This window comes from Sturnira hondurensis, unplaced genomic scaffold (assembly GCF_014824575.4).
Source record: "Sturnira hondurensis isolate 20B ecotype Veracruz unplaced genomic scaffold, ASM1482457v3 Scaffold0019006, whole genome shotgun sequence".
Classification (NCBI taxonomy): Eukaryota; Metazoa; Chordata; class Mammalia; order Chiroptera; family Phyllostomidae; genus Sturnira; species Sturnira hondurensis.
Genome location: NW_028091637.1, coordinates 10281957 through 10309030, shown reverse-complemented (window position 1 = coordinate 10309030; position 27074 = coordinate 10281957). Strand labels below are relative to the sequence as shown.

Below are 27074 nucleotides of genomic sequence, written 5' to 3'. Positions count from 1 at the left end.
TTTCTGTTTTGTCTTCAATTTATTACTTTCTTTTGGATTGAGTTTTTTCCCCCTTATTTCACCTTTTATCCCCAGCTTAGAAGTTATTCACTATATTTTTTATCTCATTAGTGGTTACCTACTGAAGTATAAAATATGTACCCCCCCCCAAAAAAGCGCAGCTCCTAAGTGTATGGCTCAGAAAATTTTATGCCAAGTGAACACACCCCTGTAACCAGCACACAGCACCCCCGGAACCTCCCATGCTCCCTCCTGGTCATTAACCTCCCTCTATCCCTCGGGTTCACCACCGTCCTGACCTCTATCACCACAGGTTAGTTTCACTTTTTTTTTTTTTTCACTTTATATAAATAGGTTCACACAGCATGTACTCCTAGATGTACTCCTCAAAAAAACTTGAGCATTCAGTTTTAACTTTACAGTAATTTCAAATTCATCAATATCTTTACTTCCTCCATACGACCAGAACGTCCCTCTTGACATATGTGATACTGTGTCATGCATGTTTGCTCTCTTGGATTTAGATTTCTAAATGCATTCTACTTTCCTCTTGGGGAAAACAACTACAAGGCATTATTATAATTGTTTTAGACATTATTTGATGTTACCCACATTGTTTGTTTATTCACAAATAATTCCGCAAATACTTAGCAAGTTCCCTCGATATGCCAGGTGCAGTTTTGGCTGCTTGGTATTATATATACAGGGTCCAGCACAAATAATGCCCTTTTATTACAAAATCATAAGCATGTCATTCTGTAACATAACAATATCACACTCAAGCACATCATATGCCATTTGAGGTGAAATGTTCAAATTACCGCTATGAATTATTACACCCATATTATTACCCTACCAGCCACACTCAAGCAGGTGTTCCTTCTGCCAGACCCAGTGTATAGGGTTCCTTGAGAACCAGGTGAAGCTGCAACAAAGATTTGAAGGTGGTGAAAGCCATGTGGGATATCCAGGGCCAGAGCCGTCCATGCAGAATGCAGCCTGGGAAAGTGCATGGCATTTTTAAGGACTAGCAAGGAGGCCAGGGTGGCAGGAGCTCAGTAAATGAAGGGAGAGAGTGGTAGGAAATGAGGTCAGAGAGATCATGGCGAACTCCTCGGGGCCTCAGGGGCCAGTGTAAGACTGACTGGCTTTGAATAAAACCGGGAACTCCTTGTAGAACTGAGCCTAGCAGAGCAGCTGATGACTCCGGTTGCAATGTTGAGACCAGGCACTGGGAGGCAGCCCCAGGGCAGGGAAGGAAAACCAATTAGAAGGCATTTGCAGGGACTTCGGTGAGAGGGGCTGTGGCTTGTGAAGGTCTTGGAAGCTGATTGTATTCAGACTCTCTCATGGCTGCTTCCCCACGCTACTCATACAAAGAGATTCTCATAGAGTGCTTTAAATCTTCAATTTCATATTTTACATTTCAATGTTGAGATACACAGACTTTTTGTAACCGTTGTTGTTAAGAGTGAGGTAGGGATTTAACCTTATTCACCTCTTCAGTGACTAGCTGGTTACCCCAGAACCTGTCAGTAACTGATTCATCACTTTGCCAGTGATGTGTTGTTCCCATTTTGTGACCTACTTAATTTCTTTAAGTATTTGGGTCTATTTTTGAACTTGCTTTTGTCATTGCCCCCCCCCCCCTTTTCCTATACCAAACTGGTTTAATTGTTGCCTTTACTATGTTGGTTTAATTGTTGCCTTTACTATGTTTTATTATCGGGTAGGACTAGTCTTCCATCTTTAGTCTTTCAGAATTTCCATGGCTATTCCTGCAAGTTTACTTTTTCATATAAACTTTGGTATTATTTTATCAACTTCCAAACAAAATTGCAAGATACTTGTTGATGTTTGATTCATTTTGTATTAAATGTATACATCAAATTAGGGGTGATATATACAAGATTGAGTCTGAGCCAAGAAAATGCTTTTTTTGATCTATTCGAGTCTTCTCTGATGTCCTTCCCATTTTAAGGTTTCTTAAAATAGTTCTTGTCCACATCTTAATATGTTTATTCCCCAATATTCTGCTTTTTAATATCACGTACAGTGGTATTCAGTGGTGTACAAATCAGTGGCATTCATTACATTTGTAATGTATATTCATCACTGCTATTTCCAAAATTTTCATCACCCCAGAGAGAACCTCTAACGACGAGGCAAGAAGTCCCCATTGCCCCTGCTCTCAGCCACCAGTAACCTCTAGTCTACTTCCTGTCTCTGTGAATTTGCCTACACTAGATATTTCCCATAAGTGGAACCATACAACTTTTTCCTTTGGGGTCTGACTTATTTCACTTAGCGTAATGTCTTTAAGGTTTATCCACATCATAGCATGTACCAGAATTTCATTTCTTATTATGTCTGAATAATATTCCATCATCTGGGTGTATCACCTTTTGTTCATCTGTGTCTCTCATTCACCTCGTGATGAACCATGGGTTTCCATCATTTGGCTATTTTGAATAAGGCTACATTGAACATCGGGCCACGAGTTTCTGCCCAAGCCCTGAGCTCGATTCCTTCGAGTAGACACCTAGCCGTAGTGTTGCCGACAGGTTTATTTTTAGAGTAATTTTCTTTCTGAAATAGTGAGCTTTTTGTATGCCTTACATTTAAAAAAATCAAATTGGACTGTAAAACAAATATTTACATGGCCTTATCATAACCTCATGTTTTTATTCTGTATTTTTTAGCTAGTTCCTTCTACCCTGTTGTCTACCCTAATACTCATACTTTCCGTGACCTTCCCTGGTTCTTATGATTGATGGTTGAATGAGTCTTTCCCCATTCCCCTACATTTTCCTCTGTGCTGCTGATGTTCCAGGGTCCCTGCTCTACAGACCACCAGTCCTGGCCACTCTGACCATCGCACTCTTGCACTGGAGCCAGGCAGGAGAATTGGGGATGTCAGCGTGGACTGGCTGGAACAGGGATTTGTACTTCCAGTCTCAGTTGGACCTTTACCTAGCTCCAGCTCTTTCGCACCTGGGTCTCTTCTCCTTGTCTAAGGTAAACCGCCACTGCGGTACTACCCCCTTAACATACAGGCGGCATTATCTCCCGCCTCACCAAGAGCACTGATGATAGCGAATATGCCATGTGAAGGGACTTGAAGGAAGTGATGTAGTGCATTTCCTAAATGCTCGGGGTACGTTTCAGAAAGGGTATGGAATGAGGCAACGAAAATGCATGTGCATTTATTTAAATGAGTAAAAAAATTATTAGAGTTACACAAATGTAAAAGGTTAAAATCATCACAAAACTTAATCACATAGTTTGGCTTTATTAACTGTTTGGAACACCTCTGCTGTCTTTCTTTCCTTACCGTTGCCTGCGTGCTATTCCACTGTCTCTTCTCACGACAACCACGTTTGTGATCTTTGCCTGTAGAGAAAGTGGGACTCTTTCTCTTGAGTGTGGCTGATTGAAATTTATTTTTTATTTTTATTATTTTTTTTTTATTTTTATTTTTTAAAAATATTTTATTTATTTATCTTTAGAGGGGAAGGGAAAGAGAGAAACATCAATGTATGGTTGCCTCTCGTGAGTCCCCTGCTGGGAACTGGCCTACAACCCAGGCATGTGCCCTGACTGGGAACTGAACCTCGATCGTGTGGTTCACAGGCCCATGCTCAATCCATTGAGCTACACCAGCCCGGGCTGAAATTTATTTTTTAGTGTTGATAGTTTACAAAAACAGAAAGCTTCGCATTTTGTTACTGATGATGATATACAGTGGTACCTTGGTACTCACCAGTCATTCATTCTGGAACTTGTGACAAGTGCCAAAACCAAAGAGTACCCAATGACGAAGCATTTTCTCTTGCGGCGCGGTATGACTCATACGGGCTCTAGCAAGTGTGACGAGTCCTGAGCAAGCACCAAATGCTGAAACATTTTTTTCTCGTCAAAATGCAACGAGTACAGGTATGACAAGTTCTGAAGCTGACAAGTACCAAGGTGTGACTGTATACATATTTAGGACTGTTATCAAAATTGGGGAAATCTCTCAAGTTCTTTCATATGTGAGCTGTAACATTTGGAAGAAATTTCTGTGGACAGGTTCTGACCCCGTATGTTTCCGACCTTGCTTCTCCTCCACAGCTCACGTACTTCTGAGGTGGGTGCCTGAGAGCATGATCGCGTTGCAAGTGAGTCAGCATATTCAGTGTTGGGAACACTCGGTTGGCGATCATTTACCTACTCTTGGAAGTGCCAGTGTACCATGGATATATATTCTATACCCTAATTAAATAAGTCCCCTCCTCAGCATCCCTGTGGTCGAATCCAAAGATGCCTGCAGTCACTCTAAAGACTCCAGGCAGGAAGAGGGTGCAGAAGGGCTCTTAGCCTGTTGCGGTTAAGTTTTACTGTTTTGCAGATTTTACACAAACCTGTAACTGCATGAACACACTGGTAGGACCTTGCCTCGGGGCACTTCAGAATGCAGAAGATGAGTTAGGAAGCTGCTCTAGTAACCTGGAATGAGGTGATAGCAGGGCGGCAGGGAATGGAGAGGAAGCAATGGGTTTTAAAAGATTTAGAAAGTAAAATCCATAGGGTTTGGCAGTTGACTTCATGCAGATGAGAAAGAATGAGGAGTTGCTGATTTGTCCAGGTTTCAGCCTTTATGGGGTAACTGGATGNTTTTACACAAACCTGTAACTGCATGAACACACTGGTAGGACCTTGCCTCGGGGCACTTCAGAATGCAGAAGATGAGTTAGGAAGCTGCTCTAGTAACCTGGAATGAGGTGATAGCAGGGCGGCAGGGAATGGAGAGGAAGCAATGGGTTTTAAAAGATTTAGAAAGTAAAATCCGTAGGGTTTGGCAGTTGACTTCATGCAGATGAGAGAGAATGAGGAGTTGTTGCTTTGTCCAGGTTTCAGCCTTTATGGGGTAACTGGATGGGTATTCGGGTCAGCAACTTAGATAGAGGGTTGTGGAGAGTGCACAGGCTGGGGATGGGGAGGGGAAACAAATTTGGTTCTGGGCTTGCTCAGCTCAAGACGCCTCCCGTGACATCCAGGTAGAGGGGTCTCTGCACCAAGTGCCTCACTTAAGAGTGAGAACCTCCAGGAAGGAGTCACTAGGACAGGCTCCGACTCTGGGGTCAGCAGTGGGCGTGGAGGCTAAAATGCAGGGAAAGGTGAGATTGAACACGGAGAGCTGAACACAAAGGGTCGTGGGTCAAGCAAAAGACTCACCTGGGGATTCCCAAGCTTATAACCAGGGGGCACAGCAAGATGAACCCATGAAGGACACCGATCCTTCAGAAACTAATGTAATTCGATACCTTATGATAGATGTAGCTTCACCTCTAGTCATCCTTTCTCCCTTCTCTTTTTGGTATTTTAAGTTTGGAAGAGAGAAATGAACTGCTTTACCAGTTGGCTCTTTCTTGTAAGACGTTGCAGACGGCCAGTTAGCTGGTGTGCTACATGGTATTCAAAATACTGTCTTGCCTCCAGAGAAACAGTGGGACCATAAATACCCCCTTCTAAAGCTCTACCAGCCGCTTCCCTTCACTGAAGACTTACAGACCGGAAGGGGTCTCCCCTTTGATCCACTTCTAGAGTCGATTGAGTGGTGACGGACAGTATCTTTCGCTAACATGTACGCCCATGGATGACGATTTCCTACCAGGCTGCACAACCCTGTGCTCAGTGGTAAGAGCTCCAGGCATCCCTTTGCATGACTCTTCAAGCATGACAAAACTCATGACATTAGCAGTTTCTAAGGCATTATCTTTGGTGTGGGTAAACTCAGCCAGACATGGTTAACACTTTGACCTCGAGGATGAACTGGCAGACTGTAGGGTAGTGCCCTCTTCCTCTGCCCTGCCAGTGCCTTAAGAGGGGTAGGGGTGAGTTTATTTTTGCATGCTTTAAAGTGGATTCCAGATCCACTTTTAAAGAGTTTTCCATCAAAGAGAAGAATCCAGCTGACTTTTTGGAGATGGGTTATTCTGCCGAAATTTATCGCATTATAGTGGGAGGATCTTGGTCATGGAGTTGACCTTGGGATTCTTTGAGGTGGTTATTGGAGCTAGAGGTCTGGGGCTGGGGACTGGGGATGCAAAAGTGCCACAGTGATTTTCAACACTTCGGAAGCTTAATGAAGTTTGGAACTTGCCTCAGGATCAGTCTACAGAGGCTGATTGGTTTTCTTGGTTTTTAGCTGGAATGACATTAGCTCAGTGGATAGACACAAACTGTCTCTTGCAGTCCACGGTGGGAATGCAGTGCTTTATGTCTGATAATTAAGGATGACAAAGTGAATATACTTAACGAATGAGCCTTTTGAAGCATCCCTGGCACCCTTGTGGCTCTAGTCTTTCCTATGGACTTGGCTTTCCTAGTCGATCTTCCAGAGTGATTTCTCTAAAATGCTGGCCTGATCAGGAAGCCTTCTAGGACTCATCCCCCATTTTCCTCAAGCCTCATCTTTCAATTCTCCCCTTCTTGTATGTGATTCTCTGGCCTTAAAGTCAAGGTACATAAACTTCTCTGAAAGGGACAGTGCTGTTTTTCTGCCTCCTGGCTTCCGCACATGCGGTTCCCTCTGCCTTTATCCTTCTAGAAAATAAGGACACACCTCAGTTACCTTCTCTGGGGAGTCGTCTTCCATCCGTATTTCTGCAGTTTGCTTTCTACACTTTGCTTTCTGCCACAACCTTACAGTGTAGAAATCTTGAATACACTACTCCTCACAGTGAGTTAATTAACTTGCTTACACACATATCTCATGCTCTGTTAAAAGCTGCTAATATCTCCAGTTCCAAGCATAGGAACTGATGCAAAGTATGTTTTTTGTTTTGTTTTGTTTTTAAAGATTTTATTTATTTATTTATCTTTAGAGGGGAAGGAGAGAGGGAGAGAAACATCCATGTATGGTTTACTTTCTTGCGTCCCCTGCTAGGAGTTGGCCTGCAAGGAACCGGCCTGCAACCCAGGCATGTGCCCTGACTGGGAATCGAACCGCGATCGTGTGGTTCGCAGGCCAGCACTCAATCCACTGAGCTACACCAGCCAGGGCGCAAAGTATGTTTTTAATAGGACTTTGTTACATGAATGAGCAAGAACATTAGAGATCTTGGGGAAAGATCTTTGTGATTCCGTTGGGAAAAGAGCAACTTCCTATATTGAGTTTGTCTAGCTAAATAAGTAGGATGATAAGCAGTATTTATGATTAGTCTGAAAACTATGGTTAAAGCAGATTATTATAGAAAAATAAAGGTTTAGAAGAATAGTGTCTATTTATTTTCTGAAGCCTAAATTAGTTGAAAAGAGATTAGGATTTTGCTATATGATGATAAACGAAAATAGCTAAAATTATTAAAAAGAAAATGGAGAAGATTGTGGCAAATGGGACAGATGGAGACTTAATATTGATACTATAATGAGTTCATAGCACTGGTTTAAAAATCAAGATCCAAAGAGATAACTGGGTAAAAGACAAAAAAGTATATACATTTGATAAGAATTTTGGCATATACTATGTTAAGAATCATATAAAATGCTCATATCATTGACACAGTAACCCTTCACTTGGGGCTTTATTCAAAGTAAAATTTAAGATAGGATAATGCCGTAACTATGAAGTAGTTCAGTACAACAATATTTTCGTATTAGAAACTAGAAATAATTCAACTCCTAATATTGAAAGAGTAGTTATATAAATTCTGGCATATCCATTTGAATATAATATGCAATAGACAAACTTATTGCCAATATTTGGTCATGGCAAAAGTACATTTGATAAGTGGCAATAGCAAATTACAAAATCGTCTCTTACTTTTAGGGTATATATGTGTTTAAGGGGAAGGTCTACGAGAAAAACTGGAATAGAGTAGGTCTCGTGGCGTGTTTTTGTTCTTAGAACTGTGTTTTGGAATTAACAGAAAACACCTCTATTGTTGTTACAATTGAGGCGGTAAGACAAAGCAATAGGAACAACAGTAAATGTGGGGTCAGAGGGCCCAGTGCCTGCCCTTGCTTTCTTTACAACCTTGAGCGGATTTCTCAGTCTCGGGAAATGTAATAGCTATGAGGGCTTTTGTGAGTAGTAAATGAGATGACAAAACTGCCGCATGTCGGTTGGAGAAAGTTAGCTGAAGGGAGTGAAGAAATCAGTGATAATATTTTAAACGGGTCATAAAAGAAACAGCAGATATGTGTATTATTTAGAGAGCCAAAGAAGCAAAAGTAGGTACCACTGAAGGATTTTTAAGTGGTTTCCTCTGAAGAGTATAGCTAAGAAAATAGTGACTCAGAAGACTATTGTTTTTCTTTTTACCAGTCTTTTATTCTCTTTTTTAAAAATTACTTTTAAAAAGGAAAAAAAGACAGGAAGAGAGAGAGAAAGAAGGAAAGGAAGGGAAGGGAAAGGAAGGGAGGAAGGAAAGGAAGGAGAGGGAGGGAAGGAAGGAAGGAAGGAAGGAAGGAGGGAGGGAGGGAGGAAGGAAGAAAGGAAGGAAGGAAGGAAGGAAGAAGGGAAAGAGGGAGGAAGGAGGGAAGGAAGGAAGGAGGGAGGGAAGGAAGGAAGGAGGGAGGGAGGGAGGAAGGAAGGAAGAAAGGAAGGAAGGAAGAAGGGAGAGAGGGAGGAAGGAAGGAAGGAAGAAGGGAGAGAGGGAGGAAGGAAGGAAGGAAGGAGAGAGGGAGGAAGGAAGGAAGGAAGGAAGGAGGGAGGAAGGAAGGAAGGAAGGAAGGAGGGAGAGAGGGAGGAAGGAAGGAAGGAAGGAGAGAGGGGAAAAGGAAAGGGGCCTGAAAGATCATAATGCAGTCTACTTGGAGATGCCAGACGGGCGTAGACTGTGCTAAGACTTAGGACTTCCCCTCATATCTTATGATGCTAATATGTGTGTGTGTGTATACACATTTAATAGAGATTATTTTTATTTTATTTTTTAACTTTTAAAATGTCAACTTACAAAAATGTCAAGAATGAAAATTGTACAAAGAACACTTGCATATTCCTTACCTGGATTCACCCATACGAACATTTCACTCTCTTTGCTTCGTCATTTACCCCTCACCTTCCCACTTGTGTTTTCTAAACCATTGAAGGGTTGTGTATCTCATGACCCTTTACCCCTAAATACCTCAGTGTACATTTCATAAGAATAGGTAGGAATGTGCTCTTACATGACCATGACGATTTTAACATTGATACAAAACTTGAATCTGCCGATACGATTTAATCTACAAATAATTTTTTCCTTCCCTAGGCTACCTCCCTGAAGATTCTGAACCTTTTTCCTTTTCTTGCCCCACCCTAGTCTTCCGTCAGCCTCATTCTCCCTACTTGTTTTTGCTCTCCGTTATGAAGTCTGTGTTCTGTAATTATTTGAATGATTCCTGGAGCTTGAAACACAGACATAACCAGACACACACAAGTAAAAACTGAACCAGATCCTGTCTCGGAAGGAAGCCTTTTTGTTCCTTTCCCTTTCCAAAACAGCATCGGCACCGTTGTTTCCGTCGCTGACCCTCCTTTTGAAAGATGCATTGTACAGATATGTTTCCGAGGGTCTAACAGCCGCTCTTCTTCTCTGCCCTTTTTCACCCTGGATTATAGTTTAAAAAAGTGCCAGAAGGTCCTATCCCTCCGTCGACACCCAAGTTTGCGTATGGAAAAGTCGCTCTGAAGAAGGTAAGAAAAAAATAATCATAGAAACATCGAGAGTGAGGAAATGGAATTTAGCTGTTGGGAGTGAAAGTGTTTCGCTGGGGTATCAGCACGTTATTTTTCTGTGAGCTTGTTTTCTGTGAGCCCGAGGGGGAAGAGGATGTTTCTGGGAACACGGGGGCACAGGAGGTGAGAGGCTGGGTACACGTGTTGACACGGTGAGCAAATGGGGCATGGGGCGTTGGGAGGTGTTCCAGATCATTGAAGTCATTTGGGGTCAGGCATCAGTTATCCAAAGCAATCCCAGAAACCTTTGTGGGAATAACATGCCACCTTGTTATGGCTGATAAGGTGCTTTTTTTCTAATTCACCTCCATTTTAGGAGGTTCTCGAAAGTCACGGGCATTTTAATAGGTCTTTGCCCTAAATTACACACTCCCATCTCAAAATCATGTGCTAACTTTTGTGGTCTATAATCTACATTAAATGAGTAAATGAGACATCAGAGGGGAAAGGTAGAAATCAATCATAAATAAAAGTTAAAGACAGTTTATTCTAGAAGAGAAAACGAAGAGAGGTTGCATTTTATAGTCAGGAGTGACGTAAGCCCAAGTCACTTTGTTTTGACCATCGGTCTTCAGGTTTTCCCCTTTTATAATCCCTAACTCCTACATATGTTAACTCACAAGAAAAAAAAAGCAAAACATGAGCAGTTGCATATTTCTTACGAATCTTGATATTCTAAAATAGCATCACAAGTTTTTATCTTTAAGCAAAATGCCAAACACGATCGTGTGTGATTTTTTTCCATTCATGAAGCCCTTTGATATTATGCTTGGTTGCGTTGTTGTAAGTTTTTCCACCTAGTGTCAGATTCGTGTGTCACATTCCACAGAGAATGTGGTTGGCTGCCCTGCCTGGTAGGCATCTTTCTTAAGATTAACCAAACTTGAATCACACCTGTAAACGGAGCATCTCCGACTTCTTCACTGCTCTTGCCACTTAAGGAAAAGTTGGTTTGTCGGGTTTACATTGGTGAGGATTTTCTTTTTCTACAACAAAAAGTAACTGCAAATGTTTAATACAACATTGCTAAAAACAAATCTAGCTCAGTTTCAAAAGCACATTCTGTTTACTGTGAAAGAAAATCGTGTGAGCAGAAAAGGCTTTTTGTTATTAACTAAGTCCTTGCAGTTCGATAGAGCAAATCAGCCCATAACTGAATTAAATGTATAGAGAACTTAGTTACACAGGATAAAACCTTTACAATGAGTTGTGTTTGTCTGCGTGGGAAGGCACCCCCGTGAGTAGCTGAACTGATAACATTGTACTTACGATTTTTTATCTCAATGGTGCACTTCAGCAAGGTAGCCTTGGAGAGCGCTTACGCAATTCCTCACCAGTATTATTGCGGTGAACAGTCCTGGGTTTAGAGCCAAACCTAACTGCGAATCCTGGCTCTGCCGTCGCTCAAGTGAGCTTCTCTGAGTCCCTAACTTGGGGACCATCACCGCTTCCCCACTGGGTACTTGTGAGGATTCGGGGAGGTTTGTGTGTACAGCTCTGTCTCCCTTGGAGTTTGCTGAGCACACAGTGTTGGGTAGCTGTTATCGTCGTTGTTTCCCCAGCATAAGCATCCTGAGTTGCCGGGATACACAATCGTTTGGACTGAATGTGTGTGTGTGAATTGAGTGGCTACTATGTACTGGGCCTTGGGAGATGCACACAGTACAAACCCAGCTCTTTTGGAGCTGACAGTCTGGCCAAGGGATGCAGCTGGTGAATGACGCAGGTGTGGAAGGTATGCTGCAGCCAAATGCAGAGAGCGCAGTCACCGGCCTGTACTTCTCTGTGGGGTGGCGGGGAGGGCTTCAAAGGAGGCAGCCTCTGAGCCTTGGGTTGCATTTATTTTAGGAGCCTTCAGGGAACTGACTGGGGAGCAGCACTGAGTGGAATTTGAACCATTTAGGTTTATTTAGGGGGGTGGTCAAGTCCACTAATAACTTTGATCATTTGCAAAGGACATGCTCGACTCTGATGACCAGGGAGGGGTGCACAGGGAATGAGTGAAGGCTGCTTTTGTTTCTTTTCAGTTAAAGACAGTGGAGGAATCGCTGAACATTCTGTGTCCCAAGGGGCCTATAAAAAGCCTTTATCCCTTGACATTTATCCAGGTGAAACAGGTAGGCCTTCAAAGGTAATACTTTTTTCTACTTGCAAAAATGTGCTTTCCATCCTGCCTTGCAGTATCATTGCTCCCCACAGGGACCAAAATAGTAAGCAGATAAATCAGACCCTCTGTACCCTAACAGTGGATTTCTTGGCTCCTTTAGTTTTAAATATTGCACATTAGGCTGATTTGTCCCTATATTTCCCCCATTTCTTCTTATTCTCACTCAAAGAAGTTGTAGCTCAACCTGTTTTCAACATTATTGTGTACTAGCTATAAATTGAGTGCATTTCTGATCTAACTAATCCTTGTTACTAGGTACCAGTGGAAAACCACCATTTTTGTACTCAAAAAATGACAATTTAATTATTTGTAGTTAGCTCAAAGGTTTAAGGACTGTGTTTTTACTGCATTGGGTTCGCAGAGAATCTTTTTTCTGCTTTGGAAGAGAACAGAGGAGCAGAGTTGTGTGGTGCGTGGGTGTGAGTTTAATCCCCGGGCACTGCCCCGTCTTTCGTTTAAGAGCTTCCCCCACTTTTTATGTTGGAAAACGGCAACCATGATGCAGGAAGAACACACCGAATCTTAATTTAGTGCGTTTTGTCTCCAGTTACTATTCTTACATTTGTAACATTTTACAAGTTTTATGAGAATGTTTTACAAGGGACTATTTTCACACTTGTATAATTTTACAAGAATGTTTTATCCCAACAAATGTGGTATGCCATAAATAAGACGAATAATTAAGCTCCCCACCCCACCTTTTTCACTAACATTGGGCCGAGTTTCCTGTTTAATTTGAGCGTACACCGGCTACGTGTGCGTGTCTTCATCTGCACACTAGAACGTGCCTTCCCGCCTGGCGCAGCCCTGCAGCCCATGAGAGAAGACGCGATGCTAGAGCAGCTGGAGCCTGGAAAGTGAATTCCAAGTTCACGTATAGGCACTTCGAGTCTCTGTCGTTTCTCAGGCTCCCTCCGCTTCTTTGACAGAGGCAGCGCTCTGGATTGGGTGGGGCTCCCTGAGCCCCAGCTGTTTGGAGTCTAGAGCAAGCTCACAAAACATTTATTTCCAATGAAACCCATGGGAGGCACAGCCGCAGGAAGTGGGGTGCAGCCCTGGTACCTCCCCCACCCCTCAACCTGCGAGGCCTGAGCTACACCTTTGCAGGGAGCATCTCAGCTTCCACTCCCCTCTGGGGACCTTTCACCAAGTTCTCAGCCTCTGAGTTAAGACTTACTATTCTGGTCCTTTTAAAAGAAAAAAGAGAGAGAGAGAAAGATGAATGGAAACGTGGGGGTCAGGGGGGGAGGCATCCTGGGCTTGAATGTTCAGCGGCGGCTCCAGTCCTTTCCCGCAGGCCAGGAACACAGGTGGGCATTTCTTTCGGCTCCACTTACCCGAGGTGCACTGCCCTGCTTTCCAAGCCCTGGACGCCAGGAACCTTCTCTCTCTGGCCCCTGAAGTATCGCGATTCGGATTCTTTTCACTGACTCAGGATGTGGCCCAGCTCACCCTGGCGAATGTCCAGAGCAGAAAGGTCACTCCCTGAGGCTGTGGGTGCTGTTGCCACTGAGGCCGACTGCCTGGGGCCTCCCTTTCCGAGCAGGGACACCAGCACCTGAAAGTATTTTCTGACTTAGCAGCAGGTTACACCCCTGCCTCTCGCTGTCTCCATTTCCCCTGCTCCTGCCCTTGAAACAGTTTCTGATTGACTCTTGTTTTGCATGTTAGAGCAGGTATTGCCCAAGGACCTGGAAAATGTTTCACCAAACAGTCTTGGCTTTGTTGTTGTTTGTCTCTTTTGTTTGTTTCTTTGTTTTGGTTTGGTTTTTCGAGGTAACAAAATATATGCTATAGGACCCCTCCTCGGAGATTCAGGGCAAATCACTGAGCACATTCCGGAGTCCCTTTGGCTCAGGCAGGAAAAGGATGTTTGATAAAAGTGTCTTCACGGCTCCCTGAAATTTGCTACCATGGTAGTTATTCCATGATGTAAAAACTGAGGCCAGCTGCCTTCTCCCCGGCTGAACTTTTCCCAGAGCTTGGGGAGGCCTTCCATTCCTTACGGTTTAGAAATACCACTTTCGCCCAGATCAGGGGCAAATGAGTTCTCTTAAGATGAATAGCGAAAGTGACGAATTTTTCTTCCGTCCCTTTCTGACCAGTATTTTGGGTTTGTGCTGTACCGGACCACGCTTCCCGAAGACTGCAGCAGCCCAACCCCACTCTCCTCCCCGTTCGGCGGAGTCCACGACCGGGCCTATGTCTCTGTGGATGGGGTAAGGACTGCCTCGGGCAGTGTATGTCCGCCCCAGCAGGGGGGGTGTGGTCTGCACTTGGCAGCACCAGTCCTTTCGAATAGACATTCCAGGCCTCAGCCCACCCTCCAGCCTTCTCATAGCTGGCCCCATTGTGGCCTCATGAGGTCACCCAGGCTCCATCGGCCGAATCCACCCCTCCCGTGTCTTAACCGGGAGGGCCGTTCTCCAGGCCCCACCCTCAGGGAAACCTTTCTGGTGTCCCCAGTGCAAGGCCATCCTGGGTGACTAATCACCGCATGTCACCCATGTCTTCTTAGCTCCTTGAGGAAAGGGTCCAATTTGTACATGCCAGAGTGGCGATTCGTTTAAGGAAAGTTATATTCTGAAGGATTGTTCATGAGAGTTAGAGCAAAAATCCACAAAGAACTTGGCTTCATAACAGATGCATTCCTCTCATTGAAATATTCATGGGAAAGAGCACATGAAGAGATTTTCCTAACTAAGAAAATTTGTTCAGAACATTTTAAATTAAAACATTCCCATTATATTGTCATTAGCAGCTTTATTTTCCATGGGAGCAAGTTCCTATAAGACATTATGTGTATACTGATGGCGACTGTTTCTTGCATTTCAATTTAGGAATTGTATTAGTGAATTATAGTCAGTAACATTTTTTTGGGAACTGGAAAGCACTATGCTGAGTGAAATAAGCCAGGCGGTGAAAGACAAATACCATATGATCTCACCGTTAACAGGAAGCTAAACAACAAAACAAACAAGCAAGCAAAATGTGACCAAAGACACTGAAATAGAGAACAGGCTGGCAGGGACCAGAGGGGAGAGGGGAGGGGATTTCAGGGGGAAAAGGGAAGGGTGTACAGGAACAAGTATAAAGGACACATGGACAAAAACTTGGGGGGGGGTGGAAATGGGAGGGAGGTGGGGAGCACTGGGGGTGTGGGCTGGGATGGGAGTAAAAGACAGAAAACTGTACTTGAACAACAATTAAATAAATTAATGAAAAATTAAAACTCTGTTTAAAAGCCTAAAAGAACACATTAGGAATAGGTTGCTGCTAAAATGCCTGTTGTTTTTGTTCACTCCATTATATAATTTTCATGGTTGACGCATTGCATCAGGTATTCTGAGGTAAGAACACTCCACCTAACTCTTGATTTTTATCTCATTTATTTGATTTTTATCTCTGCTCACCATTTTGTTTAGACGCTTTTTTTTTTTTAATGCCTGCCTTTTGTACTACGAGAACACAAAGAGGTTCCTGCAATAAAAATCCTCCCCTGGAATTTTTTTTGCTTCCATTCCCTCCCTATTAAAAATAGACACAAAGCAGCCCTGGCCGGGTAGCTCACTTGGTTAGAGAGCTGTCCCGATACACCAAGGTTGTGAGCCCCATCCCCTGTCAGGACTCATACAAGAAGCAACCAATGAATGCATAAATACATAAAATAACGAATCAGTGTTTCTCTCTCTCTCTTCCTTTCTCTCTCTCTCTCTCAAGTCAATTTTTAAAAGTAGACACATGAAGCAAAACTTTCCCAAGCAGAGGAAACCAGTCTAGACCTTTCCTTGCTCAGGGCTGTGTCTGGTGACTTTCCTGTTTAGAAAGCCCATGACTGGGACTAAGGGGCCATCAAAACATTTCCTCCCAAGTCTGGTGACACTTCAGGGAGGGAAAACGAGTGCTGAATTAACTGAGTGACCTGCCTGTCTGCTGATTTGCTCACCTTAGGTAATTCTCCTCTGACACTGAACCCACAGGTCCCCCAGGGAATCCTTGACCGAAGCAACGTGATCACTCTGAACATAACAGGCAGGGCTGGAGCCACCCTGGACCTTCTGGTGGAAAATATGGGACGCGTGAACTATGGCCATTTTATCAATGATTATAAGGTAGGACCAGCCTCGCTGCTGGGAGTGAGGTTCAAAGGTTGGCAGGACTGTGCCTAAGCCACCCGAGGAAGTTTTTGTAAATCTACTTTAAAATGCTCACACATACGTTTTTTCCCCCTGCAGCCCTGTTATCACAGAAGCAATTCTTAAAAGCACACATACGTTGTCTAATTTGATGAGTGAACCTGCCCTGATTTGTTTTGCAACCTAGAAGTTGGGTTATTTTGAAGGCCTTATTTCCTCTGCAGCTGATGACAAAGTTGAGCTTTGCAGACAGAACGCTTCCCCTGGGTTTGAGTTCAATCATCCTGCAGAAAGAAACAGAAGAAAACCACTCCACTGGGCTCTGCCTTTGCTTATAAAGCCCACCTAGCTCCCAAAAGGCACCCCCTTGCCCACAAAGGCGGCCTGGCATTGGGTCTGCTCTGTTTCCTGGGTACATACGATCCACGACAGACCTTTAACTGTACGAAGCCTTGGTGCACTGCTTCTCTGCCTCAGCCGCTTACCCTGTGCCCTGGTGTCTGGTCCAAATACGTTTTCCTCACACACATTTTTAGAGCATTACTCAACAAAGATTGGCTAAACTCATACTGCTCCGAGTGGTGCTTCGGGGGATGCAAAGATGTCAAGGTAGCTCCTCGGCTACCTCACCATCTACTTAGGGAACAGGAGGCCGCACCGAGGGGATGATGGCACAACCTGGTCTAGCACAGGGCGGGGGTCTGAGCTATTTCCTGACCCCCTTCGTGGCAGCTCAGAGGGGAAACAATTGTGGCCTCAGGGGATGGCCATGCCAGGGCCATTCTCTGAATAGAAATGTCCCTGTTACAGGCAGTAAGTAATGTCCCTTCCTGCCTGGCTCTCGCCATGGAGTGAGAGGGATGCTTATGTGGTGTCTGGGTCCCCAGTGCCCAGCAGAGAGCCTGGCACACAGCTGCCTGTTAACTTTTATTGGATTACTCAAGGGGCAGTTGAGGCTTATTAGTGAGAGATGGCCCGAGACAAATCTGGGCTCTCACTAGGAATGGAGGTGTTCTCCCGTATCGAAGGCTGAGAAGGGGAAGTTAGATGAGCCGTGAGCAGAGGCTCCACTGTGGTGGCCAGTGCCATGGACACCTGCCCCCGTCCCTTGCTGGATAAGAAGAGCAAGTTCAGAATACACATCCAAGGTTCACCATCATCATCGCTGCTTTTGGTGTGCCTTTATGGATTCAGCAACCCCCTTGCCCACAGTTCCACACTCCACAATTTCAGTCACCTGCAGTCAACCATGGCCCAAAAATATTACGTGGAAAACTCCAGACACAATTCCAGCTTTAAATTGCATGCTGTCTGAGTACTGTGATGGAATCTCATGCCCTTTCACGCCATCCTGCCTGGAACGTGAATCGTCCCCTTGTCCAGCATCTCCTCACAGGGCCGTCTCAGTTATCAGATCAACAGTCACAGTATCTCAGTGCGTGTGTTCAAGTCACCCTCATTTTACTTAACAGTGGCCCCAAAGCACAAAAGTATTGATGCAGGTAATTTGGATATGCCAAAGAGAAGCCATAAAGTATTTCCTTTAAGGGAAAAGGCATGTACGCCTATGCGTAGGGATAAACATATTGTGTATTAGTGCTACTCACAGTTCCAAGCATCCACTGGGGGTCTCGGAATAAAGGCCCCAGGGATGAGGGGGTCTACTGTGTCAAAGTATCCTCATGGATTCTATCTCCTTTAGTCCTTACGGCAGGTTGGTGGACTCGGGTGTGACCGCCCTTGTGAGTGCTGCTGAGGAGCGTAAGGTCAAGACTTGCTTGGTCTGGGTTATACATCAGGGGCAGAGTCTGTCCCCTCCCTCCATCTTCAGGGAGCTGAATGTCCTTTTGCATTCTTCAGGTTCCATCTTTTCCACCCTTTTAGCAATGGCTCTGAATCAAACACTGAAATCAGGGATTTGGGGTTAAAAGCCCTACTGGCTCAACTCCCTTCCTATAGAGGCAGAACTCGGAGCCTTTCAGGGGGACATCTGGCCTGCAAAGGAGAGGGAAAGCTGTGGTTTGGGAAACGCGCCTCTTCCCAGGGAGATGTGATTTTCCCTAAGCCAGGTCTGTGTCACTTTACACACGGTTGGAGTCTTAACAGCTAGTGTTTCATATCCCAGTTTGCTTTTCCCAGGAATTCAGGGCTGGAACACAAAGACACTCAAAACCTTTTCCTCCCTGCCCCAGCTCATTGCCCCGTTTCCCCTTTGCAGGGTCTGATTTCTAACCTGACCCTCAACTCCAGTATCCTCACGAACTGGATGATGTTCCCACTGGACACAGAGGATGCAGTGCGCCTCCTGGGGGACTGGCATGGCAATGACGGAAGCCGCCCTGGAAAAGCCTGTGCCCCCCGCTCATCGAACTATACAGCCCCGGCCTTCTATGCGGGAAACTTCTCCATTCCCAGTGGGATCCCAGACCTGCCCCAGGACACCTTCATCCAGTTTCCTGGATGGACCAAGGTACGTGTCTCCATAGAAAGTGTTCGAATTCAAGCCTCAGAAGTCTGGTGTTCAGTGTCTAAGAAAGAATCAAAAAGAGCTGCTAATGAGATGCCATGCGGCAGTTTGGGGAGTGGAGGGTTTTAGCGAACCCCTTCCGGGGGGGTGAGGCCACAGCCGGTCGTCAGGGATTCAATGGCCAGCTTAGAGGTGGCGTCATCTACCCCATTTTCATTGACTGGCAACTTCCTTTAGTGAATGATGGCTTTTCTGCTTCCTCTACGAAAACTCATAGCCCCTTTGGATATCGATTATGAGGGGCACTTCCTCTTTATTTTGAGGAAAATCTGGCCCCAGCAAAGGGGTGACTCTCTGGGAGAGCCTGTTTTTCTTTTGTCCGTGCCTACATCACACCCCCACCTTCCTACGCCCCGTGCCCTAGGGGTGTCCACGTGTGTCTGTGTGATCCTCAGCTGGTTTTTTGGCCGCTCTTCCTTATTCTTTGAAGACACTAGTGTGTCTTCCTTCACTGTCATTTTCTCTACCTCAAGTCCTATTTTCATCTTAGATAACTTTATCACCGCTCAGTTATTCATTCAAAAGAGTTCTTTTCAGGGGCTACCATATGTCAAACTTTGTGCTAGGCCCTAAGGATGTGGTACAACAATACAGGGTGAGGCGCAGGTAGGTTTACAGTTGTGAGTATGCAAAACGCAGAGCTTATTTCTATATGAGTATTATTATTTTCCATACAAACAACTGTAAACTTCCTTTTGCCCCTGTATATAAAACCAGATATGGTCCTTGCCCTCAGGGAACTTACAGTCTAGGTGGGGAGCAAGACCAAATCAGGTAACAACCCAAAGTAAGTGGTGAAACTGGAGTTGCAATGGATGCTAAGAAGAGATTTGGGAGTTGATAATAACCGGGGTATCTGACCTTGGCATGGAGATTAGGGAAGCCTTACTTGGGGGAAGTGATGCTTGAGAGATACGAAGAATAAGTAAGAATTAACACGGCAAAAAGGGGAGGGGAACGTGTTCTAGGCAGAGCAGACCACGTGTTCAAAGGCCATGTGCTTCCAGGGGAAAACGGCGAATATGAGGAAGGGCCCACATGTGTGAAACTCAGAGAAAAGAGAGTGTGGTTCAGAGAAGAGGCAAGGAAGTGGGTAGAGACCAGGTTGGAATAGGCCAGTTGCATCACATTACAGTTTTGTCTTCATGTTGAGAGCCATCAAAGCAGGAGAGTGACAGGCCATGATTGTGATGTGACTAGCATCTCCCACCTCAGTCTGCAGAACGGGCTGGGGGAGGATAGGTGTGAATGCAGGGAAAGTGGATCAGAATCTCCTTAAGAAACTGGGATGGCGGTAGCCATGGGGGAGAGGACGTCCACTACGGGGGAGAGGTTTGCAGTTAAATCAATAAGTTGTAATGGTGGATTGGATGTAGGGGGTTGAAGAAAAGAGTCATTTCCCCGGTGACTCAGGTTCCAGACTTGCAGCTGGATGGGTGGCACCATTCACCGAAAGAAGAAACTTTGGAGGAAGACATGGGCTGGGACAGTGAGGTCATGAGCTGGGACTTGGACAAACTCAGTTGGAGAAGCCTTGTAGGACAGCGCTGAGAAGACACTGGAGGAGGGCTGGGAATTCAGAGGAGGGGTCTGGGCTGGAAGGACACATACAAGCTCATTTGCATATGGGCGTTCGTTGAAAATACAGGATGAATGAGGTTCTCTAAAAAGAGCCTGCAGAAGGAGAAAAGAGGGTCTGAGGCTGATCTCGGAGAGATACGCACGTGACGGAGAGCAAGGAAGAGAGACCAGAGAAGCAGGAGGAAAGCCCGCACCGGTGCGGCCTAGAGGACAAGTGAAAGGAAGGCAGGAGCACTGCTGCTGGGTCTGGCAGCAGGAGGCCCCCGGGACCCTCCGAAAGGGCTGTGCCCGTGGAGTGAAGCTTCTGCAAGCCAGGCCGTGTGCCCTGGAAGAGTGGAGGGTGAGGAAATGAACCCGTGAACAGAAGTATGGATGCTTTGAATATAATCATTCTTTTTGAAAAGTTCTACTCTGAAAAAGAAAAACAGAGGTCCGTAGCTGGGAGAGGAGAGGGCAAAACATGCACGTGGAGTGTGTTTAATAAATGCCCTTTTATACTTTTTGCTTTTTAAATGTTTATGGAAAATATTTTCATTATTCTGTCTGAATGTTTTCTAATTTCCCTTATTATCTCTTCTTTGACCCATAGGTTATTTAGAAATGGGATGTTTAATTTTTATATATTTGTGGGTTTCTAGCATATCTTATCTTTATTAATTTCTAATTTAATTCTACTATAAAAGTTCTAGGTGAAGGAGAAAAATCTTTATGACGTTGGGTTAAGCAAAGACTTCTTAGATTTGATGCCTAAAGCATGATCCTCAAAGGGGAAAATTAGTGACTCGGGCTTCATTTAAATTAAAAGTGTTTCCGGTTCAAAAGAAGTCATTAAGAAAATAAAAATCCAAGCCACAGATCGGGAGAAATTCTTTTCAAATCATATATCTAACAAAGGACTTTTGTCTGAAATATATAAAGAATTCTCACGCCTCAATGATGGGAAGACAAACAACCCAAAGAAAAAAATGGGAAGAAAGACTTGAATAAACATTCCACCAAAGAAGTTATGCCAGTGATTGATAAGTATATGAAAAGATTAACAGCCAACATCACGAGTCACTAGGGAAGTACAAATCCAAACCACAGTGAAGTACCACTTCACGTTCCCTAGAAGGGCTGTAACAATAAAAGGTGGACAATAACAAGTGTTGGCAAGGATGTAGAGAGATGGGGACACTCCTCCATTGTTTGTGGGAATGTAAAAGGCTACAATGGGAATGTAAGATGGAACACAATTTGAAAGCCTCTCACAGTGTCAAACATAGAATTACCATTGGCCTCAGCAATTCCACTCCTAAATATGTATTCAAGAAAAAAATGAAAACATGTCCACCCAAAGACTTAACTATGAATATTCTTAACAGCATTATTCCTAGTAACCAAAAACTGGAAATAATTCAAATGTCCATCGACTAATGAATGGATAAATAATGTGTGCCATACCCTGGAATAATATTCTGCAGTAAACAGGAGCTGACTACGGATACATGCTGCAACACGCATCAATCTGAAAAACATGACACTAAGCAAAAGAAGCCAGACATAAAAGACCCCCTATGGTATGATTCGATTTGTATGAAATGTTCAGAAAAGGCAGTTCTCTAGCGACAGAAAGTGGATGAAGGTTGCCGGAGACTCACGGCACGGATGGAGAGAGGCTGCGTGGGGATGGGCTTTCTTGGGGGGGTGATGGACATGTTCCGGGATTCAATTGGGGTGATGGTCCCACAATCTGAAATTGATTCAGACCCAGCATGTGTTACACTCTGGTGATCGTACCTCTAGAATTTTCGGGTCTAATGTCCTCTCTCTGGCCAGGTGTGTCCCTCCCCCAAACTCTCATGCCTCCCAGGCCTGCTCTCGAATCTTCCTGAGGACCTAAAACTTTGTACCATTAAGGCTAGTTCCTCCCTATCCAGCCCAGACGTCATCCCTATCCTTTTTTAAGAGCCATCAATCACTGGCCCCCTTGCCCTTCTCCTCTGTTTCTGTGCTTATCCTCCATCTTTAGTAGGTCTCCCATTGGCCCTTGCTGGTTCACTGGTAGCTGGGGACTGCAAGGGGACTTCTCCAGTGCATTCATCAAGACCTAGATCCTCTCACTGTCTCCATCCTCTGGAGGCCCCCACCTTGCCCAGGAGTCCCCGGTCTGCCTCTCCCCCTCCCTCAGAGGCCCTTTCTAACCTTCATCACTCCACTTAGGCCAGTTTATTCTTCCTCCCACCTCCTCCTCTGAGAGCTCACCCTCCTTGACTGCTATCAGGTGTAACTCCTTTGTTCCCTCAGCTTCCTGTCAGCCTTATCTCTCTACCTCCACCCTCACTTCCTGCCCAGTGGCCTCTAGGAGGAAGTCTAAGCTCTGAATCCCCTCCCCACCTTCTTCCTCCAGGCCCAGATCCTGTTCTCATACTTCCTCCTGCGTGTGTCAGCCTTTCCATCCTCTCTGCCAAGTCCTGCATTGCAGCCAAGAAGTGACATCTGGGGTCTCTACAACCTGAAACAAAGTGAAGCCCTCCCTGGATGTCCCCACTCTGGCCAGCAGGCTTGTTCTTATTCCCTTGCTCCTTCTTTTCTCCCCTCCTTCTACTTCTCCTTCTCCACCTTGATGTGCTGCTTCCCCCTCCTCGTTCATGCTTTTTTATCCTCTCACTCTGCCCGCCTAGCCACCACATACTCCTCTGTCAAGACTGATGTTGACTCCTCTAGGAAACCTTCCTAGGCCCTTAGTCCAGGAAAGGGCTGGCCCTGCCCTCCTGAGAGCCCTTCTACGCCCCACCTGGCCTCAGCACCGTGGTGCTTCATCACACTTAGGTTGACACCTTAGTTATAGCCACTGGGTCATAAGCTCCATGTGGGGCATTTTTTTCAAGTGCTTGGCATAGTTACCATCCTGCCCTCCTCCTGGGCCTGGGTGCTGTGTAAATGCTTTCTGGCAAACAGGTGCACCAGTGCCTTTGCTGCTGAACCCTGGGAAGAAAGCAAATGGGAGTGCTGAGGGGCTTTGCTGGGTGCTGTGGGTGCAGGGGCAAGGCAAACGAGAAGACCCAACCCCAAATCATTGCTCACTGAGTGGTAGCAATGTAGTGCCCTAAGAGAAGGAACTTTCCAGAAATGCAAAGCAGAAAGAGAACATGTCTGTTACAGGGATCATCAGAAGGGATGTGTGGCTCAGATGGAGCTTGAAACAGACCTGAAGGATAGAAAGCTCTTCATCAGAATCGGAGGGATTTTTTTTTGTCAGGGAAGGAATTTCAGGTGGAAGAATAGTAGAAGCAAAGGTACAGAAATGGAAAAGCCCGGGACATTTTGGAGATCAGGGGGGGTTCACCTTGGCCAGGTCATGTAGGTGTCACACCAAGAGTCCCAGAGCCAGGCTCCTCTCAGCAGTTTAGAAACACTATCTCCATAATCATTAAGAGTGACACATGTGGTAGGAAGTTGTAGCATTATCTCCTGTTTGCCGATGAGCAGATACTCAGAGAGCTGGGCATCTAGAATAAGGTACGGAAGTAGGTGGTGGAACAGTTCCCTGAGCCCTAGGTATGTCTGATGTGAAAGCAAATGTGAAAAGGCAGGAAGGCAGGTAGCACTGAACAGGCCTCAAAGGTCAAGGAGGAGCTTGGGCTAACTATCCAGGCAGAGGCTCTTGACTGATTTCAACAGTCTGATGAATGGTCTGCCCCTTCATATCTGAAAAGTACATATACACGATGTTTGTGGGTGTGTCAGAGGGTTCAGAACCCCAAAAGTCCATCTGATCCACATGCCCACTCAAAAACTGATACGTAAACTACCACACCAGCATTATCCAAAATGGCCAAAAGGACTTCCAGTCAAGATGGAGATGTAGGTAGATGTGTTTCACCTCTTCAGGCAACCACAAGAATTACAACTAACTTCAAAACAAACAACACCCAGAGCTGCCAGAAAATCGAACTGTATGGAAGTCCAACAACCACGGGTTTAAAGAAGCCACAGTCGTCCAGATGGGTAGGAGGGGCGAAGAGGTGGAGTCAGGGCGCGCAGGTGAGGAGACATGGTATGGCACGAAGAGGTGGTGGCGGTGGTGGAACAGGTGGTCCCACATTCACGTGTGGTGGATACAAATCAGGAGGGATACCTCGGGAGCCAGCGGTCCCAGCCCCAGGCCAGACCACACAGGGTGCCAGCGCTGCGAACAGAAAGCTCTGTAACTTCTGGCTATAAAAAACAATGGAGGTTGGGGCAGCAGGAGAAACTGCTGGTTTCTCCAGAGAGTCCATTTAAAGGGCCCACACGGATTTCAAACGTATGCAAACCCACCCACTCTGGCATTCACCACCAATGCAACAGCTGGAAGAGCACCAGTTGCAGGGGAAGTGGATGAAGTGACTGGAAAGGCACGAGTGCCAGGCAAACCTCCAGAAGCCAGGCAGTGGCACTATCCCCTCTCCAAACCCTCCCCACACACAGAGCCCAAAAGTGGTGAAGCGGGTTGCCCTGTCCTGGTAAATACCTAAGGCTCTACCCCATACAACTTAATAGGTGTACCAAGACAGGGAGTCAAAGCAGCTCTACCTAATCCACAGAAACAAACACAGGGAGGCTGCCAAACTGAGGAGACAAAGAAATATGGCCCAAATGAAAGAACAAAACAAAACCCCAGAAAAAGAACTAAATGAAATAGAGATTAGCAACCTATCAGGTGCAGAGTTCAAAACACTGGTGATAAGGTTGCTCAGAGAACTCACTGAGTAAGGCAACAACATAAAGGAAGAAATGAAAGTTACACTGAGTGAAATAAAGAAAAATCCACAGGGAACCAACAGGTAAGGGAAGGAAACTGGGAATCAAATCAATGATTTGGGACGTAAGGAAGAAAGAAACATTCAACCAGAATGGAAAGAAGAAACAAGAATTTTTTTTAAATGAGGACAGCAAAAGAAGATTCTGGGACATTTCCAAAAGTGCCAACATCTGAATCATAGGGATGCCAGAAGGAGAAGAGAAAACGCAAGAAATTGAAAACTTACTTTAAAAAATAGTGAATGAAAAATTCCCTAATTTAGTGAAGGAAATAGACATACAAGTCGAGGAAACACAGAGAGTCCCAAACAAGTTGGACTCAAAGAGGACCGCACCAAGATATATCATAATTAAAATGCCAAGGTTTAGAGATAAAGAGAGAATCTTAAGAGCAGCAAGAGAAAAGCAGAGAGTTATCTACTGAGGAGTTCCCATAAGACTATCAGCTGATTTCTCAAAAGAAACTTTGCAGGCTAGAAGGGTCTGGCAAGAAGTATTCAAAGTGATCAAAACAAGGACCTACAACCTAGATTCCTCTCTCCAACACAGCTATCATTTAAATGGAAGGGCAGATAAAGTGCTTCCCAGACAAGGTCAAGCTAAAGGAGTTCATCATCACCAAGCGATCATTACATGAAATGTTAAAGGGTCTTATCTAAGAAACAGAAGAAGATCAAAACTATGAACATTAAAATGACAACAAACAACTATCAACAACTGAATCTAAAAAATAAGAAAAAAATTTAAGCGAACAACTAGAACAGGAACAGAATCATAGGTATGGAGATCATTTGGAGGGTTATCAGCTGGTAGGGGGAACGTGGAGAGTGGGGGAAAGATGCAGGCAATAAGAAGCATAATTGGTAGGTACAAAATAGACAAGGGGATGTTAAGTATAGCACAGGAAATGGAGAAGCCAAAGAACTTACATGCACAACCCATGGAGGGGGTGGTGATTGTTGGAGAGAAGCAGGGTACTGGGCAGAGGGGGGAAAATTGGGAAAAATTGGGAAATTATAATAGCATAATCAATAAAAATACGTTAAAAATGGCCCAAAGGCAGAAAAACACAAATGTCCTACAACTAATGAGTGCATAGACAGAATGTGATATATCTGTGCGTGATGGAATATCATTCAACAATAAAAAGAACTGAAGTCCTCATACATTGTACAACATGGATGAACCTTGAAAACATGTTAAAGGAAAGAAGGCAGTCACAAACCATACATGTGGTATGATTCTATTTATACGAAATGTCCAGAATTGACAAATCCATGGGCCCTGGAAAATGAGTGGTTGCCTAGAGCAGGGAAAAGGAAGAAGGGGAGGGGTGAGGTGGAGGGAGGGGTGAGGTGGAGGGAGGGGAATCACTGCTGAGGGCTGCAGGGTTTCTTTCTGGAGTGATGAAAATATTCTAGAATTGATTGTGGTGACAGTTACATAGCTCTGTAGTATACCAAAAAACACTGATGTGAATTGTATCTCAACAGAGCTTTACACACACACACACACACACACATTCACATCCATCCACAGGATTTGCGGATCTCAGTTGCGGAGATCTTGAGATGAGAGGACGTATTTACATACAGCATACCTAGAACAGAGCATCTGTGTTTTCTTTCATTGTCTGGCCAGCAGTGGTCCTTGGTGGTGAGCACTGGCTCGAACCAACTCCTGAGGTTCTGAGTGATCGACACACACAGAACAGACAGACCTCTCTCCCCTATGGGACACTGAGTTCTGACTTCTGGGGGAGTGAGCACTTTGGCAGCTGTGGGGGCGGGGGGAGGAGGGACTGAATGGCCATTTCTCAGACTCCATCTCCAGGCAGGCTAACCCTCTTCCATCAAGACGGTCCTACAGGGCTCCTGTCCCCAGCCTCCTGGCTTACACTATTGACTTGCTATGAAGGGATTCCCCTGTTTTGCCGTGTGTAATGGACATCCACATTTTGGGCCCAAGCTTTAAAAAAAAAAAAAAAAAAAAAAACCAAAATCTTTCATTTTCAATTGAAAAAAAAAAATCAATTATTTATTTATTTATTTACATTTAGATACTAGTTTTTTGTATTAGAAAGGAATTTTAGCATTTGTGTTTTAACATATTATGGCACCAGAACTTTTATGGGACAAATAATTACAAAACACAAGAACAGATACAAGGTAT

The 27074-nt window shown here is 44.8% G+C and overlaps 1 protein-coding gene across 1 annotated transcript in view; it reads left to right on the top strand.

The window, feature by feature from the left end:
• GLB1 (galactosidase beta 1) overlaps positions 1 to 27074 on the top strand; it is a 75810-nt gene that overhangs the window by 38504 nt on the left and 10232 nt on the right. The window contains exons 11-15 of the mRNA XM_037070869.1: positions 9590 to 9664; positions 11734 to 11823; positions 13979 to 14092; positions 15854 to 15985; positions 18228 to 18479. Of these exons, the coding sequence (XP_036926764.1) occupies positions 9590 to 9664; positions 11734 to 11823; positions 13979 to 14092; positions 15854 to 15985; positions 18228 to 18479 (663 nt within the window). The remainder of the gene's footprint in view (positions 1 to 9589; positions 9665 to 11733; positions 11824 to 13978; positions 14093 to 15853; positions 15986 to 18227; positions 18480 to 27074) is intronic.